This window comes from Antechinus flavipes, chromosome 2, assembly GCF_016432865.1.
Source record: "Antechinus flavipes isolate AdamAnt ecotype Samford, QLD, Australia chromosome 2, AdamAnt_v2, whole genome shotgun sequence".
Taxonomy (NCBI): Eukaryota; Metazoa; Chordata; class Mammalia; order Dasyuromorphia; family Dasyuridae; genus Antechinus; species Antechinus flavipes.
The window spans coordinates 423,010,823-423,030,358 of NC_067399.1; the positions used below are offsets into that span (position 1 = coordinate 423,010,823).

The window sequence follows — 19,536 nt, forward strand, 5'->3', positions numbered from 1 at the left end:
CCTACTCAGAGAGAAAAGACTTAAAAATTAGGAATTTAATGGAAAACAAGGCAGAACACCAGATCAAGCTTCATAGACATTACTGGCTTTCTAGGAGAAGCAGAACTTGAGAAGGTCTTGAAGGAGGGTAAAATAGTGAAAAAATTTTCTAAATTCTGAAACTGGCACAAGGCAAAATGATGCAGAATATAAGTGAGTGTGAGAGAAGTGGAAAGATCTGACGGCTCTCCTGGACAAGAGATGTTAGGGGACTGTCTCAGGTACAGGCCTAGACTTCGAATAGTTTTTCTGATATTTGTGCTTTGAAACTGAATTATTATAGCCTGAAGAATAAATAATAAAGCAGAGTACTGCAGAGGAACGTTTTTAGACTTATATAAGCATGAGGACCTACAGAGACTACTGTGCCATACAGGGGTTCTGTAAACACTTTCACTATTTTAAAATCAAATCTAAAATAGGGCATGGACTAAGTCAGCTCACACTGACTGGCTGTTGTCAGCTGTTTATTAAATGACCAGCATTCATCTGGAAAATACAAAGGGTGCTTTCAAAATAGCTGAGCTAATTTCCTCATCTGCATGGAGGAGCAATCAAAGATGGGAATTTTTCTAAATGAGCCATGAAAAAGGGATGAGAGAGTTGGAGGAGCTGTGAGCAAAATGGATTAGAAGGAGCAAGTCAAGAGTGAAAGCATAAGAACAAAGAATTTAGAGCTAGAGGACCTAGGCTAAGATGTTGATTCTCCATGTGGCCGGGCAAGTTATATCATGGGTAGGGACACCCTGCTGAGAGGAAATGTCTCTGAGAATAATGATAACTGACATTTACAACTTTAAGATTTGCAAAGTTTTTGCTATTCTCAGCAATACAGTGATCACAAATACTCTGAAGGATTTATGATGAAAAATCTTATCCATACTTGGAGAAAGAACTGATCGTATCTGAGCAAGGAAACTCTCAGAAACCAAGGTGCCAGGACAAGAGCCCAGAAGATTGTTGGGTGTACAATTTGGTGATTCCAGTTCTGTACGTAATCTCCAATCCTTCCCAAGAGACTAAGAAGGGTGAAGGATAGATTATGTTTCTCTGGATAATTATATTTGTTTGTGCTATACATTAGAACAAATATTTCTTTTTGAAAGCTAATTTGACTGTTAAGTGGTTAAATGGAACTGGGTGTTTTTATTGTTGTTCAGTAGTTTTTCAATCCTATCCAATTTGTGACCTCATTTGGTGTTTTTTTTAAGCAAAAATGCTAATGAATTTCTTTCTCCAGTTCATTTTATATATGCGGAAACTGAGGAAAACAGTGTTTTAAGTGATTTGCCCGGAGTATCTGAAGCCAGATTTGAACTTGGGAAGATGACTCTAGGTTCAGTATACTATCTGCTGCTCCACCAAGCTGGGTACTTGAACCCTAAAATGAGGGAACAAAATTGTTGAGAGTCGGAGCCAATTTCAGAGAAATAGCCATCTCTGATTCCCTTTAAGGGTTCTGGAAGGTGAGGAGTGAAAAGTACTATCCCTGACCTTCAGATAGAAGAGACCAGTAAAATTTCTGTTATAATGGGGTCATAAATCAAGATGAGGAGTGGATATTAGAGAACATCTAGTCCAAGTCTTTTATTGTACCTAATATGGAAACTGAGGTCCAGGCAAGTGAAGTGACTTGCCTCAATTCCCAAGAATCATAATTATCAAAGGCAGAATTTGGATTCAAGTCTTCTGATTCCAGGGCCAATAGTATACAACATTGCCAGGTATATCATCATGATTCTATCCCTCATACTAACTGAGAAACAGTCATACTAGATAGACAGTGTCCTGGATACAATGAAAGATACAAAAGAGCTATAAAGTTCTGAAACTCCTTTCATGGAATTTCAAATGTATACATACATTAAGACACACTCAGAAAACCCAGTCAACTTTGATTCCTCCCTACCACATTTATCCAACCAGTATCAAACCCTGTAATTTCTTTCTCAGCACCACCCTAGTATTTGTCCCCTCCTCTGAATTTCTTCAGGATGAAATCTTTCATTTCATACCTCATCTTACCATATTGGGATTATTCAAATGTGCATATGTTTCTCTAACTTTGAATTGACCCTGGTTTGGTCATACTAATCAAGAAGTTCTCACAGTACAAGGCTATCAAGCCATTTCTCTGCTCAAAAGCCTGCTATAATTCCTCATCATTTACTGAATGCATAGAAACTCCTGACTCTAGAATTCATCTTCATCAATCTGGAATCCTCTGAGTTTTTTGGTTTTTTTTTTTTTCTGGTTCTAAATCTATGTTTTAGGGTGTTGCTGTTGTTGTTTTAGATCTATGAATCCAACCTGCTCACTTTTATCTCATACTGTTTCCTTTTATGCATTCTATCTTCTGGTCAAACTCTTATTTGGAGAACTCTTGTTTCTCTGTCCTCATCCTCTTCCATCCTTTTCCCAAATCTAGGTTTTTTCACTGATTATTCTCCATGCTGAAAGGTTCTTGCTCTCTTTTCAACTCCACCTCTTGGCTTTTCTGGTTTCCTTCTAATTAAGTAATTTATTCCCTCCTCTGTTAATTTAAGCAATCTATATTTTTGTAAGTATTCATCCATTTTCCTTAGATTATCTTATTTATTGGCATACAGTTGGGCAAAATGGCTCATAATTATCACTCTAATTTCCTATTCATTGGTAGAAAGTTCACCCTTTTCATTTTTTGATACTAACAATTTGATTTTCTTCCTCCTTTTTTCTAATCAAATTAGCTAAAGGTCTTTTTTTTATAAAACTAACTTTTAGTTCTGTTTATTAGTTCAATAGTTTCCTTAATTTCAATTTTATTAATCTCCCCTTTTATTCTCAGAATTTCAAATTTGGTATTTAATTAGGAGTTCTGGTTTCCTTCAAGTTATAACTTAAATATCTTGTTCTACAGGAAGCCTTTCCAAATTACTCTTCATTATAGTGCCTTCCCTGTTGCTTTTCTCCAATTTTCCCCTTTTACAGTTTATTAGCACATAATAATTTGCAATAATAGGGAAAGTCTTCCCTATTAGACTCAGAGATCTCTGAAGGCAGGAACTGTTTTTTGTCTTTGTTTTTATCTGTAGTGCAGTGCGAGGCACACAGCAAGTCCTTAATAAATACATGTTGACAAACTGACTAACTTTGTTCAAACCAATCTCCATTCTTGGAGAGATTTTCCCTATCCTGATTCCTGAAAAACCTTTCAGGTGCCACTCCACATTCAAATAAGAGTCATCTCTAACTCCTCAAATTCCTTATAACACTTTGCCTGTACCTTTACTTCATATATTTAAATCAATCTAATCAATCAATCTAATTTAACTTTATTAATACTATTTCTAGTTTAATTTTTTAAATTTAAAAGAATTTATTTTCTCATCCATGCCAAATCTTTTTCACCAAAAAGGAAAGAAAAAAGTCCATTGTAATAAAATAAAACAAATTCCTCCACTATCTTCATAAATATATGTCTTTTTCTATATTTTGTATTCACCACTTTTCTGTCAGGAAGTCAACCCTTTCATTTCAGAGATGAGAAAATTGAAACCCAGAGCAGTTGAATGATTTGCCCACAGTTATAGTAATTAACACAACTTATTACCTTTGTGACTCTGGGCAAGTTACTTAAGACTGTTTGTCTCAGTTTCCTCACCACTAAAAGATCTGGAGAAGGAAATGACAAACTGCTCCAGTATCTTTGCCAAGAAAGTTCCAAATAGGGTCATGAAGAGTTGAACATGCCTGAAAAATGGCTAAACAATAAGCTCAAAAAAATCCTTTCATCAATATACAGAACAAGAAATCTCCTTCCATCACTTTATAGACTCTGCTCCCCAATCTCATCACCTAGAGTTTCAAGAAAGGACTTGAGTAGTCATCTAATGCACCATTCTCCCCATTTGACATTCAAAAATGGAGACCCAGAGAGATGAACTGAGTTGCCAGTCATAACAAGAGATGATACATGACCCAGTTCTTCTAGAAAGAAAGAAGAAAAGCAAGAGTTTTGAGATCAAAGGATGGCCACAATATTCCATACTACAATCCAGACCCTAGCTTCCTTCCAATAGCCACAACATATGCTGCATTCTCCTTTATGAATTATAAGCTATCATTTCTTACTGAGGGAACAGCTCCATTTCCTTCCTTTTTAAGCACTCTGTGGTCTGTGCTTTTCTTAGTATCTCTTTCTATCATTAACCATCTTGCTCTAACCATCTCCTTTCTCATCTCTCCTCCCCACTCAACTGGTGATATATGTTCCAGGACCCTCAGAGGCGGAAGTGATTTCAGAGATCATTGAGTCAGGCTCCCTCATTTCACAGGCAAGGATGCTGACTTCTTTTTCATTAAAACAAGAACACAAAACATTGCAAATTTTAAAATCAGCTGCCTGGCCTAGAGATCCAAACCCTTCCATCCTTCTTGCTTGTTATGAAGAAGACAAAGTCAGGTTAAAAAACAAGGGATATGAGACATTGACCAAGCTCTTTAGAAGTCAGCTGGGAGGACCAACTCTGCTCAGCAGAGTCCTTCAATGGAGTTTGTTTCTCCCCATTTAGGGCTGTGTCTGTGGCACATTCAGGACTCACTTACATGTGATTAAGGGGTATAGGATGAGCCTTTCCCACTACCTCCAGACCCAACTCCTCCTCTAATAAGTCTGATATCATAGAATTAGAAATTCATTCCTTTGACCAACTCGAGAATATGGATTCAAATCTACTCTTGTGCTCTTAAGCAGATTATTTGATCTAAAACAGGAGGGGAAGGAATAAATGGGAAAGAGTCCACAGAAGGGGGGATTATAAGAGAAGCAGGAAGAAAGAAAAGATAATTATCACTGTCTATACAACTCGGGGTATAGCCAGAAGAACTATGGATGGCTGTAGGGAGCCTTTCAGTCCCCACCTCCTCAGGCTCATGACACTTCTGTACCAATGAGCTGAAACACCAACATGGGTCTGAGAGGGGGGAGGGAAGGGAGAATATCTCTCATGACATCCCTTTTCTGCTCTTGGTAGGCTTCCTTCTCTGCACTAAGGGGTACAGCCTTGAAGTCTCCTTCAGGGCTGAAGCTTTGAGTGTGGTGTGACTCATACTACCTTATTTTTTCATCTTTTAAAAATAAATGTAGAAGTGTTATCTTCCTGCTTCAGGCTTGACTCTCTTTCCGCTTAACTGGGGAACAATGTTTCTATCTCCCTCATCAGCAGATATACTCAGAGAGTATCTGGGAGAGGAGACAGGGTACTTAGTGACAAAGAGTCTTAGAAGAACCCTCAGATTTAGTAACAGTTGTCACCAGTCGTTTTCCTCTTCTGGTTGACAGCTTCATAATATAAGTCCTAAAATATGGTACCCAAAATGAGACACAGTGTTCTAGGTATGGCTTAATCAAGTTCTAGAATTTCCCTCAAGCTCTTCTTCCTCACCTACTCATAGAGTTATAGACCCTGTGCTAGAGATGTGGGTACTTTATTTGAAATGAGGATTTAATATACAAGAGATATAGATACTGTGCTAAAAATATCGGTGCCAGTGTTAGAAATGCTGTAGATCCCATACTAGAGCTATGAATTTAATGTTGCCTAATAGATTGTAAGCTCCTTGAGGTTAAGGACAGTTCAGCACTTAGCTCTGTGACTGGCACATAGTAAGTAGATAATATTTGTTAAATGAATGAATAAGTGAATCAATGGATTTCTCTCATCCCTTTTAGGCACTGACATGATTCCACTGACATGAATAAAATGGTAAATAAGAATTTGGGAACTGGATTCTTGATAATTTTTTTAGCTTGGACCCCATATCTTTGTTTTTCTTTCCTTTCCTTTCTTACTAACCCTATCTCTGAAGCCATGAAAGTAATAACAGGTGCCTCCAAGGACTCAACTTGCCAATTTGAGCAGAAATTGGGGAATATGTCTACTCCTCCCCTTTCTCTTTCTTTTCTTTCTCTTTCTCCTTCTTCTTATCCTTCTTTTTCTTATTCTTATTATTCTTCTTCTTGTTGTTCTTCACATTTGTATTCTTCTAAGCTGGGGCAATTTACTTTTTGTTCTGTGCAGTTTTAATTTTTGATTTCTTAAAATACAGCTCTGAAAAAAACATGCCTTAAAATTCCATTGAGTTTTTAAATGGAACTATTTGGTTACTCTTTTAAACCCATATCACTCTGGCTTTCATTGAATACACAATGATAACTCTAACTCAAACATCTTTGGCTCATTGCTTAGGTTTTGATGGCTTAGAATGAGGATAAATAATAATAATTTTCTATTCTGATCAGAAAGTCTGAGGTCTTCTTCTCTCAAATTGATATCTTTTTGATGATAAATTGGGCCATATCTTGTCTCAGTTTATACCTAGCCCTTAGTCACTGAATGGATGTTATTCAGACAAACTAAAATTTGAAAAATACCTTAATTTAGAAAAGCTAAGATCACCCACTGTATTCTGGGCCATCATGTCCTCTTCCTTCCTTCCTTTTTTTCTACCACTAGATTTCAATGACTCTGGAGGAGTGAGGTGATGACTTTGTGCAGTTCTGAGTCACTTCAGTCCAATTCATAAGCAAGTGAAGACATCAAGCCATGATGTCACTGATCTTCTTCAAGACAATAAACAATACATTTCCAAATTTACTTCCCTTCCCTCTCCAGTTTCCTGGAACTCACCATCTTCTTGGGCAAACTAAGTGGCTCAATGGATTGAATTCCTAGCCTGGTGTCAGAAAGATCTTCCTGAGTTCAAATGCTACTTTAGATGCTTACAGTTGTGTGACCTTGGACAAGTCACTTAACCCCTTTTACCTCGGGTTCCTCATCTGTAAAATGAGCTGGAGAAGGAAATGGCAAACTATTCCAGAATCTTTGCCAAGAAAACCCCAAAAGGGTTGACATAACTGAAAATGACTAAACAACAACAAAATCTTCTTTGCTACTATCCACAACTTATCACCAAGCATTGCTCTGTAACCTGCATACTAAGGAATCCTTAACTTTGCCATATCACATGTAACTAAAATGTTGGGATTATAGGATCCTTCAATTTGCCCTGTAGGTGAATCTTTCTTTATATGTTGTCTCCTCCAATTAGAACATGAATTTGTTAATATTGAGATTGTCTTTGCTTTTCTATTTGTTTCCCCAATATTTAGTCTAGTGCTTTGCACATAGTAAGAGCCTAAGAAATGTGTTTTCATTCATTTATGCATTATGTAGTCCTGGTAAAACTAGTCTTGTGGTTCCTCCTGTTGCTATATCTTTGCATCTGATCTGATCCTCTTCATCTCTGCCTTTTAGAATTAGACTCAATTCAAGTGCCAACTTTGGCATGAAACCTTGCTTGAATCCCAGGGTCATTAGTGAGTTCTCCTCTAAAATTACCTTGAATTTATTGTGAGAGTTAAATATAGACTTATATATGCCTATGGTGCTTTCCCCAGCTTCTTGTGGATATGGATTCTCTCACTTTTTTTGTATTCTCAGTCCCCCGCTCAAAGAATGAATATAATAAATGTTTTTTGATTGATTCCTAATTTACTTATTGTTTACTAAAGCTTTGATGTTAAGTCATTTTTCAGTTATGCTTGACTTTCTATGATCCATTTGGGGGTTTCCTGGCAAAGATACTAGAATGGTTTTATATTTCCTTCTCCCGCTCATTATAAAATGTCACAATTATAAAATAATAAAGCTGAGGCAAATAGGGTTAAGTAAATTGCTCAAGGTCACAGAGCTGGCAAGTATCTGAGGTCAGATTTGAACTCAGTAATATGTCTTCCTGACTCTAAGCCTAACACTCTATCCACTGTGCCACCTTCCCCCAACTAAAACTGAGGGTTATTGATAATAAAGTTAGAAAATCTGAAGAAAATGAAAGGTTCTAAATTCTAGTCTTGACCCTTTTCCCCTTTGCTTCTCCATATGCTCCTGAAAATATTTCTTAAATTTCATAATTTCTCCTTATAGAAAATGGAAATATCTTTTCTGTTCAGGGTAATGTTTGATAAGACTCTTAATACTGTTTCTAAAATTCTTTTATGAAGACACAGGGCAAGAAATTTACGACAATTAGTATTCTTAAGTTTGTCCTTCATCATGTGTTTCACTTCTCTTGCATATCTCTCTTTTTAATAAATATTGTCACATGGAATATTATTGTGATATATGAAATTATGATCAGGATGCTCTCAGAAAAATCAGAAAAATAGACCTATATATGCTTATATATGCCTATGTTGCTTTCCCTAGCTTCTTGTGGATAAGGATTCTCTCACTTTTTTTGTATTATCAGTCCCCCACTCAGTTCCCAACTCAAAAGAATGAATATAATAAATGTTTTTTGAGCTGATGCAAAATGAAATGCACTATATACAAAGTAACAGCAATATTGAAAGTTGTGCAAAGTAACAGCAATATTGAAAGATGATCAGCTGTGAATAACATCATAATTCTCAGCAATACAATGATCCAAGACATCTATGAAGGACTTATGATGAAAATGCTATACATATCCAGAGAAAGAACTGATGATGTCTGAATGCAGACTTTTTTTTTTACTTTATTTTTCTTGAAGGTTTTGTTTTTTTTTTTTTTTGGTTTATATTCCCCCCCACTCACATTATGACTATTATGGGAATGTTTTGTATAACTACACATGTATAATCTACATTGTTTTGCTTACATTCTCAGTGGAGGGGGTAGAGTAAGGGGGAGGGAAAGACTCTGGAATTCAAAATTTTAGAAATAAATGTTAAAAAGTCTTTTACATGTAACTGGGGGAAAAACAAAATACTAAATAATTTCTTTTAAAAAGAAAGTAAATAGATGAATAGTGATCAAACAAATAAGCAAATACATCTTGTCATAAAAACCTCACAGTTATGGACTGAAATCCACAGGTTTTGTTTTTGTTTCAGCTTGGATTTGACTTTACATTTTAGGACTTTTCTTCCCTCCTGACTAGAACTTCTCTCTCAGCGTTGGCTGACTTGTTCATTCTCCTTCAAGCCCTATCACATCCATACCAGGATTCCAATGTGTACTTGCTTATCCTCAGAAAAAACAATTATCTAATCTATGGCTTCTTAAATTTTTTCTACTCATAACCTCTTTTCATCTCCCCTCCCCCTAAATTTTTTTTTACACAATCCCAGGTTGTACAGATATACAAATCAAATATTTATTCATAATCAGTTGGTTGTATGGTACAATTTTAAGAGGCTTTTAAGTCTATCTCAATTTACTCAAGAAAAAACAAGCATACATATCTTAATCTCCTGTTTCTCAGATCATTGTCATTCAATATGAACTATAAATTGAAAAAAAGAACAGGATTCCATTTTAAGTTCATCCTTATGGATAATAGCTAAACTGTGAGTATTTTTCAAGTAAACCTTTGTCCAAACCTTTCTTTGAACTCTTATTTTAAAAAGAGATACAGTAAAAAGAGTGAGGGGTTCGAACTAAAATTAAAATTTTTGCTGTAATATTTGAGTAAGTCATTTAACTTTAATTTCCTAAACTGTAAAATGAATGGGTGGTACTAGATGGTTTCTTAAGTTGATTCCAATTTCTAAATTATTCTTGCTTACTCAACACAATGTCTCATTTCTAGTTACTGACCTTATTCCTAAACTTTCTGTTATTTTTGCATTCTAAAAGAATGACTCAGGGAACTAGGTAGCATCCCCTCAGGCTACCTTAATTTTGACTGTTCCTAAAACAAACCAAGCTTTAATAGATCATAAATCCAACCATCATCAACCAAATGGACTGAAAGAAGATGTTCTATCTTTAATAAGTTGATTACATGAGATCATAGAGATCTGGACACCAGCCATTCCTTCCATTCCAATACTCTAGTTATTCCCCTCATTTTAGAAACAATGTATAAGCATTATGGTCATTAATGGTTTAAAATGGCTTTCTCCCATTTTATTCCAAACTGGATCACTAGATAAGAGATATTTCATAAGAGATGAGAATACTTACGGTACCCGGAGCTTGGGAAATTTCTGAATATCATTTTCAGACAGGGTCTGAAAAAAAATACATATAGCATATTATCATTTCAGAACAGAGACATTCTGGGAATTTACCTTATCACCAGAACTGGCAGAATAGGTTGCAGTGGAATCACTCCTGAGAAGGAATTAGAATCTGTCTGTCATTGCCTCTTCTTCCTTCTCATCAAGGAAATCTCCAATATCATATTTATTTAAGTATTTTTCAAGTTTAAATAGTATTCCCTTTATAGTTGTTTTTGGAGGAAACTGAAGACTCTTTATCATTCATATAATTTTTCATCTATCAGACCAATGGCAGCAAAGCTAAATCTTTGAAGACTAGGTAAAGCACTGAAGAGGACACAGGATGGTAGATTGAGTAGAAATGATCTCAGAGGCATTTAGTCCAACTTTCTCTTTTGCCATTGAGAAAACAGAGGCCTAAAGAAGGCAAATAAGGTGACACATATACAAAGTGGCATAACAGGGCTTTTATCCAGTTCCTCTGACTTCTTTTTCCTGTCTTGTTTTCCTGCCTCTGCCATCATTGTTTAGTTCAATCCTTTTTATAGAGAATAAACAGAACATTTAAGTAGCAACAATTAGTTCTTAATAAGTATGATTTCTCATATGACCCTCAAAACAAATTTGTAAGTCGTAACTATAGCTATGGTAAAGTAGTACCCATTTTAAAGATGTGGCTACTAAGTCTCTGAAAATTTAAGTGACAGATAAACATGAAAGAGAAACCATAAAGAATGCAATTAAATTAAATTATTTACATTCCTATATAGGAAGATTATACATATAACTCTAATGTCAATTATCATTAACAGGGTAGTTAGAAGAAATCCAAGAGGAGGACATAGAGGAGGGCATGAGTATGAATCTATTATGTTGGCATGATCCCCGTCCCAAAAAGAGAAGAAATAAGAAAGAAAGATGCATAGGTGGGTGAAGGGAGGTAGCATGGAAGGGAGAGATAGAATATCAAACATTTTCTCACATTAAAAAAAGTATGCAAGGAAGAGATTTTGTAGAGGAGGGGGAAGGGGGAATGAGCAATGCTTGAAGATCTTTCTCATTGGAATTGGATCAAAGAGGGAAAAATGCACACACATACACACACACACACACACACACACACACTCAGGTATAGAAATTTATCTTACACAATAGAGGTATGAAGATAAGGGGAAATGATATTGGGAGAGGGGCAATGTGTGATTAAAAAAAAAGGGTAGATTAAGAGAGGCAGTGTTTGAAAAGAAAACAAACTTTTGAAGACAATTGTTATAAAATTAGAGAGAGAAAGATAAAGCAAAGAAAATAGTATAGAGGAAAATACACAGGAATCATACCTATAAATGTAAGTGGGAAGAACTCACCCACAAAATAGAAATATACATATAGAGTTAATATAAAAGGCTAGAGCAGAATGTATTATACTTCAGCTGAAGTAAAAAAAGGCAGGGATAGCACTCATGATCTCAGACAAAATAAAAGCAAAAATAGATGTAATTAAAAGAGATAATCAGGGAAACTACATTTTTTCAAAGCCACTGTATACAATGAAATAATATCAATAAAATTTAAAACATTTCTTTGATAAAGCCCTCATCTTTCAAATTATATATATGATATATATGTAAATACACATATATGTATATAAATATACATAAACATATATGCATATATATAGAACTGAGTCAAATTTATAAAAATAAGAGCCACTTCTTAATTGATAAATGGTCAAAGGATACAATTTTCAGAAGAAATCAAAGCTATCTGTAGTCATATGAAAAAATATTCTAAATTGCTATTGGTTAAAGAAATGCAAATCAAAACAACTGTGGTACCACCCCACACCTCTCAGAAATAACATGCTAGAAAGGATGAAGAAAAATTCATACATTAATAGACTGTTAAAGTTATGAAGTGTTCCAACTATTCTGGAGAACAACTTGAAACTATGCCCACTGGGTTTTTATAAAACATCACATATTCTTTGACCCTGTAATACCACTATGAGGTCTATATCTCAAAGAAATCAGAGAAAAAGGAAAAGGACATATATGTACAAAAATATTTATAACAGTTCATTTTGTGGTGGTAAATCCCAGCCAACAGGCACTGGAATGCCAGTATATTGTATGAGATATAAGTGCCAGCTATTGTTATTATTATTATTATTTACAAAGTAACTTTCTTTTTTAATGACTATAATGATTGTATTTTTAATGACTATTAATTGCAGAAGATGTGGATAATCTGTTCAAGACAATAATCCAATACCTATGATGAAAAAATGCTATCTCCAAAGAGAGAATAGATGAATTCTAAATGCATAGAGAAGCATACTTTTCTCACTTTATTCTGCTCTGCTGGGAGTGGTATTTGAGGGAATGGTCATCAGTTGAGGCAAGGCTGAACAATGTATGGCTATGGAATACTAATGTGTTATAAGAAATTATGAGATGGTGGTTTTAAAAAAAAACAACCATGGCAAGATGTATGAACTGTATAATTGACATCATTTTGCTTGCCTTCTCAGCAAATGGAGGAAGTGTAGAAGGAAGAGAGAGAATTTGGAACTAATTTCAAAATAAAAGAATGTTAAAAATAATAAATCATTTTGGGGGAGGGGGAGAAAGTTTTCAGAAAAACCTTGGAAAACATATGAATTGATGCAAAGTGAAGTGAGCAGAACCAGGAGAACATCATATGCAGTGATAGCAATATTGTAACAATTATTAATTGTAAAAGATTTAGATAATTTGATCAAGACAATGATTCAAGTCAAGTCCAAAAGACCTATGGTGAAAAAAAAAATGTTCTCCTCCAGAGAGCATACTGATGAATTCTGAATAGAGATTAAAACATGTGTGCTTATTTCTGAAGTGAGGATGGTGGATAAATAGTGTATATTTGGAGGGATTGAAGATATAACTTTAGTGGCTAGCATTATAGCTGCTATTTCCTTGTTTAGCCAGATTGCTTAGGGAATAGAAAAACATCATCACCTCAGTTGATTGGTTACCTGTTCATGGGTGTCTTGTTTTTCTAAGAAGGGATAGACTAGTTTTCTATTAGAGAACTCTCATCATGATGGTGGAAGAAGGACAAGAGGTCAGTCTTCCTCAAACAGTCTTAGACAAACTTGTATGGAGAACTACAAAGATTTTCCAAAAACTGGTGAAAGTCATATTTTGGTGTGTCTGAGAATGTTGCCTAGCTAGTAACTCTTCATCAGTGAACAACAAGATGCCCTCACAGAACACCTGCATAAACCCAAGTTTGGAGTATATTCCACAACAAAAACATTTTGACCATTAGCCCTTTCTCCCATTCCATTTTTCAATTTCTCCTCATCCTTTATTTCCATATCCTTTTATTTCTGCCAAGCAGAAAAATTCTCTAAGGAGTCCAGAGCCAGAAGGAGATCAAGTAACAGTTTGTAGTCATTTTAGAACAGAAACGGCAGCCCTGATATTATCAGAGAAGCAGAGGAAACCATGTCTTCATAGACAAGTCTGAATAAATCTGAGACCCAGAGAGGGGCTTGTGAAATCCTGGAATCATATAATCTCAGAATCATAGACTTAAAGATCACCCTGCATTTCAAAGAGGAGGGAATTGGGGCTTAGAAGGAGTAAATATCCAGGGATTGCACAGATAGTGGTTGAGATAAGTGTAGGTCAAGTTTCCAGAGTCTAGTTATCTCTTTCCATAAATCTGTGCAACATCAGCATAAACCACATAATTCATGTGAGAGGTTAAAGACTGAGAGATGGTGAATGAGGCTCAGAATGGGGGATGTATGAAAGCTTTTCATTTTGGGGAAAAGTCCGGGGATTTTAGCTGATGACGCACTTAGTATGAATCAGTTATGATAGAGTTGCTGAAGCAACCAACACAGAGTAAGTTTGCTTTGATACTACTGTGACTTAATCATAGGAAGCTACAATCTCACTTGAATTTTGGTAACAGCACCCTAGAGGACCGGGTTCAATCCTGGTGTCACATTTAAGAAATATGGTAAAAGATGGTCAAGATGATAAAATGATATTATAGGGAAGGCTTAAGTTTTAGTTTAGTAGGGGGAAAACAAGAAGAAAGGATAAAGGGGGGATATGATAACTATTTCTTTTATAGCACTATCATATGGAAGAAAGAAAGTTGTTCTACTTTGCTATAGTAGATTAGAGTACTGGACATAGAGTTGATAAGATCTGAAATCAAATCTTGCCTTATACTTACTAGTTAAATGCTCTCTGGCTCAGTTTCTTCATGTATACAGAACCTATCTCAGAGAGTTATCATGAGGATCAATTTCATCATATATGTAAAGTACAAAGTGGATGTTAAATATTGACTATTAATACTCCAATACTCCAGTGGAACTTTGATGTCTCCAGAAGGAAATTTCCTTCAGTTTTGTAGAATTCAACCCATCCATGCTAGCTTAATTCTCACTTATGTCTCTTCCCATAATTTCAACACTAAAAATACATTTATTCTTCTGGAAGGCTTCCTTGAGTTATTTAGACATTGCAAAGTGTACCAGTGGAGTATGTGGGCTGCCCATTCTTGTTCTCTTGCTACATGACCTTTTTTCATCATATATTTTATTTCTTTGGTAGTCTCCTATACATTGCTTCTGATATATAATTCCTTATGTGTGATATATTTTAATCTGCTTATATCCCTATGTATCATGGATTAGGGATCAATAAAAGAAAATTATGAATAAGTAGAGCTATTGGGAAATAAAAAAGGGTTGTTTCTATTTAAAAAAAAAAGGAGAAATATTCAAGTAGAAGGAGTATACAGGAAATAGGAAGACTATCTTTCTAACTGCCAAAAGTCTTTCTGATGCTGATTCCTTGACTAAGTTGCTTATCCAAATATTATCCTTTTATGGAAGCATAACCTGATCCTTCTAGCGCTTTCCCTCTGTTAATTATCTTTATATATTTGTTTGTATGTTGTCTCACCATTAGACTGTAAGTTCCATGAAATAAGAGGTTTTTTTTTTCCTTTTTTGTATTCCCAGAGCTTCACATCATGCCTGGCACATAGTAAAAAATTAATAAATGTTTATTGATTAATTGACTGATTAATTGACAAAAGTGACTTCCCTATGCCAAATCCTAAGAAGCACACTTGCTCCAGAGGCAGCTTCAGAAAGGTTTCCTATTTGGCTGAAAAAAGCCAATTCATCCTTAGTTGTGTAACTGTCAAGGGAAAATAAAGAGCTTGGAAAGAGGGTTTAGTACAATCACAGTGATAATTGGTTATTATCATGAGTTTAATAGTAATTACTACAAACTTATGTTCTCAGTTGTGGGGACTGTATCATTCTAACTTTACCATTTCCTGAAAGCATTGAAAGAATATATCAGTTCCCTTTGCCCAGAGTGGGGAAAGAATGTCCACATAGTGATTAATAACTATCCACAAGTTTATGCCTTGACTTCAAATAAAAGTCTACGAGCCTCTGAATTTAAATTTATCATGACCAGAATGTTCAATGACACCTGCAAGTGATTCACTGTAGATTAAAGCATCTAGCTCTCTTTGCTTGAACTAAAACAAAATCTCATATGCTCGTAACATCCATAGACCTTCTAGAACTAGTCAATGGACCAAATGGTATTCAGTTAGGTGTAAATGCTATTTTGCTTGTCCTGGATATGACAGTGAAGTGAAGAATGAATTTTCATTGTATCTTAATACCTATTGGTCCCCTCCTCCTTTGTTTTTCATTTGTTTTCATATATTTATATAATGTATATATTGTCTCCCTTAATAAAATAAAAGTTTCTTTAGGGGCAAAGAATATTACATTTTTGTCTTTGTGTACTCAGTTCATACAGTTATTGGCACAAAATAGGCACACAATGAATCAATCCTTTTTGAATGAATAAATGTTTCACTAGTGATTTGTATGTCTTTGTCCATGATGATCTTATTGTGGATTACAGCTTAGTGTGAGAATATCTACAACCCAATTCTTTCATTTTCTAGAGCCTGTCTAGTTGAGCTATTATCAATTAGTTTTACCTTAATGTGAATGAAAGTTTTGAAAGTAGAATTTTATAGTGGAAAACAGAATGGAAGACAGACAGACCAATCAACATGGACAGAGACAGAGACAAAGACAAAGAGACTTAGAGAGAGAGAGAGAGAGAGAGAGAGAGAGAGAGAGAGAGAGAGAGAGAGAGAGAGAGACAGACAGACAGGAAGAGGGAGAGGGAGGGAGGGAAAAAGAGAGACAGGCAGGTAGAGACAAAGAGAAAGAGACAGAGAGTCAGAAACACATAGAGACAGAGAGAACACACTGGGTATGGAGCCAGTGATGCTAAGAATTAAAGTAGAAATAAATGAGGACACTGAAAATAAAATTTTCCTACTTCTCCATTTTGCCTCAGCCTGGTCCAGGATCACTGTAGTGCAAAACCAGTGGGGTGGAGCAGTAGGGAGAGGAGCATTCAAATATTCTAATTCCAAAAAGAAATTTGACCAACTAAATGGCCTCACTTACCAGAAATCTTGAACCATTTATGTGGTGCTTCTTCACTACCTTCTCACAATCTTTGTAGTTAAGCTGCCATCAGAAAGGGAAAAAACATTGTTATCAGAAGGCAAGAGATGTCCTTTACTCCTCTTCTTTCATCTTGAGATTGCCCCTAGGAACCTAACAATGAAGGAAGCAGCCACAAGACCAGCCCTTATTCTCTTCCCCAAATGTTGGGGACTTGATTCGACCCAGATTGCTGTCTTTCACTAGCTTTCAAACTACTGTAATGGATAGTTTTCCATTGCAGGGAGTTGGAGAGTCAGCCCATGAAGGAAAGAATTAATACTGGACTTTCTAGCTGAGTTTTCATGTCCCCAAAGTCTTTATAGGTTGTTTCTCTGCATCCTGGGGAATTCTTCTAACATCATCATCAAAGGGTCTTAACATAGTGCTAGTTTAGTCACTGAATTCTAGATATGTAAATTAAGAGCACTACCAACTGGATTCCAGAAAACAAAAATCTCTTCGAGTTCCCTTCAAGAAAAAAAAAATGCATAAAAGTAATTTTGATAATTTAAACTAATCATTCCTCCCATTTTACTCATTGGGAAAATAAGTCCCGGAAAATGAAAGTTGTCCAAATGTCACAGCAAGATGCAAGTAGAGTTGAAGGTCACATCTCCTACTTTCTTATCTAGTGCTTCTGGACCACTTTAGCCTTAGAGGTCATTTTGCTTTCACTTTCTCCAGTGAAAGTTAATTAAAAAAAAATATAGAGCTCATGCCTCACAGGCTTTTTGAGATAGAATAAATAAGGAAGAGAGTTATCAAGAAATGTAAAACATAGTCCCAACTTTCAAGTTTATCATTCAGTTGGTGAAGCAAGACTAAGTCAACAAAACAATTGAATAGAAACATGAAAGTTCCTCCATTCTCCTGTCCCTTTCAGGCCCTCCTATTTAGGGAATTAAGGGAGATGAACAATAATAGCTAATATTTATAGAAAGCTTTGATATTTGCAAAATCCTCTACATATATTATTTCATCTTATGATTAACAAATTTCTCTTTTGAAGGTGAGATCTTTAAGAATATTTTTACTGGCTGCTTCATTAAGAAATGTTGCTTCCCCTCTTCTTTCTTCTTCTCTCCTCCAAAATTAAAACAATCCAGATTTTACCATCTCATGCTAATAACTCTGCGACTTCAAGATCATAAAGAATGGTTTGAAAATTTCATTGTCACTTGACTGATCTTTGGACATGAAAGGTTGTCATAATTTGGAAGACTAAAGTCATCAGTAGATATCGACACTACCTTTCCTGATCCCTAGAGTTAGACTTCCCTTACCCAAAATATGCACTTTTCCATCTTTATCTGCCCCCATCAATCTTTAATATCCTCAGGGAAAACTAAGATTCTAGATTTCTTATTACAAATCTATATTAGGAGATATGGGTCCCAGAATATATTTTGCTACTAGTTAACTTTGTGGCTTTAGAGAAATCTTTTGCTCTCTTTTTTGGGTTTCAGGATCTTCATCTGTCAAATGAGAATATTGAACAGGATTATCTCTTTGGAGTGTGACATATTAGGATTCCATCTTTCGTTGTCATAATTTGTAAAGTCTTTAATTCAGAATAGAATTAAAGTACTTCCAAGAGTATTTCCTTTCATTGACATTCATATGATGTCAAATCAAACAGAAAAAGATAGGGAAAAAATGACTGGCCAGGGATTTCTCAGAAATCATATCCAGTCCAAGTTCAAAATCCAAGGAGAGAAGGACCTGTGAATTGGTGATAGATTAATTTAAAAGCCCAATCATGGTCATCTGAGAGACCCTTCATTTCTTTCCCTAGGAAACAGTTCTCAGTGTGCTGCATTCCACGGGAAAGACACTTCCATGAAAAAGAATAACAAAACAAAACACTCACCTTCTTGAAGTATTCTGCCAGTTCATCAGGAGTCCAGACCAGGACCTCTGACCGGTAAGGTACATTACTCAAAGCCATTTCTATCTAACTCTTTGGAGGATCCTCACACTCATGCCATGAGTGGGATGCCCATTGATTAATACAGCTAGTAGTTTAAGTCAGTAATCCTTAGTTTCTAGCCAATACCCAGATCACCTTCATAAGACAAGAAAACTTGGTGTCTGTATTATAAGGCAGTTGTAGCCCAGACTCCAACGGCTTCCTCTACGAACAAATATGGTCTCTTCTCAGAAAACCAGTTAGCTCGTTTCCTTTACCACTTCCTTTGCTAGGTTCTAAATAAGTAAACAAGGAAGTATAGCTTGGGGGTGGGGTGGGGAGAAGGGGTATTGAAATTTGGAAAACATATTCATCTTCTGGCCTGGTGATTTCCCAAGGAACTAGAAAGTCCCAACTATAGTTCTTGTTTCCCCAGCCTGGATGGGGAGGGACAACTAAAGGACTTAAACCTCTAAATGTGTTTCTAAATGCCAACTTGATTGAGTCTTTTTCAAATAAAACTAAGGCATTTGTATGTTCACATGAACAGAAGGCAGTAAGTCAATAATCATCTATTAAAAGTTCACTCTGCCAAGCACCATGTCAAATTCTGAGAATAAAAAGAAAGTCAAAAAACATATACAGACTTATTAATACATGCTTATGGACATTTACACTCATGTGACCCTATTAGACAATGACTTAATAATAATCTGTTCTGATAATTTGTCTAAAATAGTGACAGAATCAATAAATCTGTAGAGAAATTTGATTTTTTAAACAATTTCTGTTTCTCCTCAAAGATTTATCAAAGGAACATGTCACCCACAATAACTTTTGATTCCTTTGATTCCTGAGAGTTGATAATCAATCAATCAATCAATAATTATTAATTACTTAGTATGTGCCAGGCACTGCACTAAGAGCTTATAAGAGATATCTTTTCAAGGAAATTTTGGAAAGATTGTAGAATAAGGCAAGAAACTATCTGGT

General features: G+C 35.5%; 1 protein-coding gene across 1 annotated transcript in view; it reads right to left on the minus strand.

Annotated features, from left to right (window-relative positions):
• The window catches only part of LCP2 (lymphocyte cytosolic protein 2), a 68,860-nt gene extending 50,104 nt beyond the window's left edge, over positions 1-18,756 (minus strand). The window contains exons 1-3 of the mRNA XM_051978888.1: positions 18,505-18,756; positions 16,593-16,655; positions 10,032-10,078 (exon numbers count right to left, since the gene is read on the minus strand). Coding sequence (XP_051834848.1) covers positions 10,032-10,078; positions 16,593-16,655; positions 18,505-18,582 — 188 coding nt within the window. The 5' untranslated portion in view covers positions 18,583-18,756. The remainder of the gene's footprint in view (positions 1-10,031; positions 10,079-16,592; positions 16,656-18,504) is intronic.
• Between the last annotated feature and the right edge of the window lie 780 nt (positions 18,757-19,536).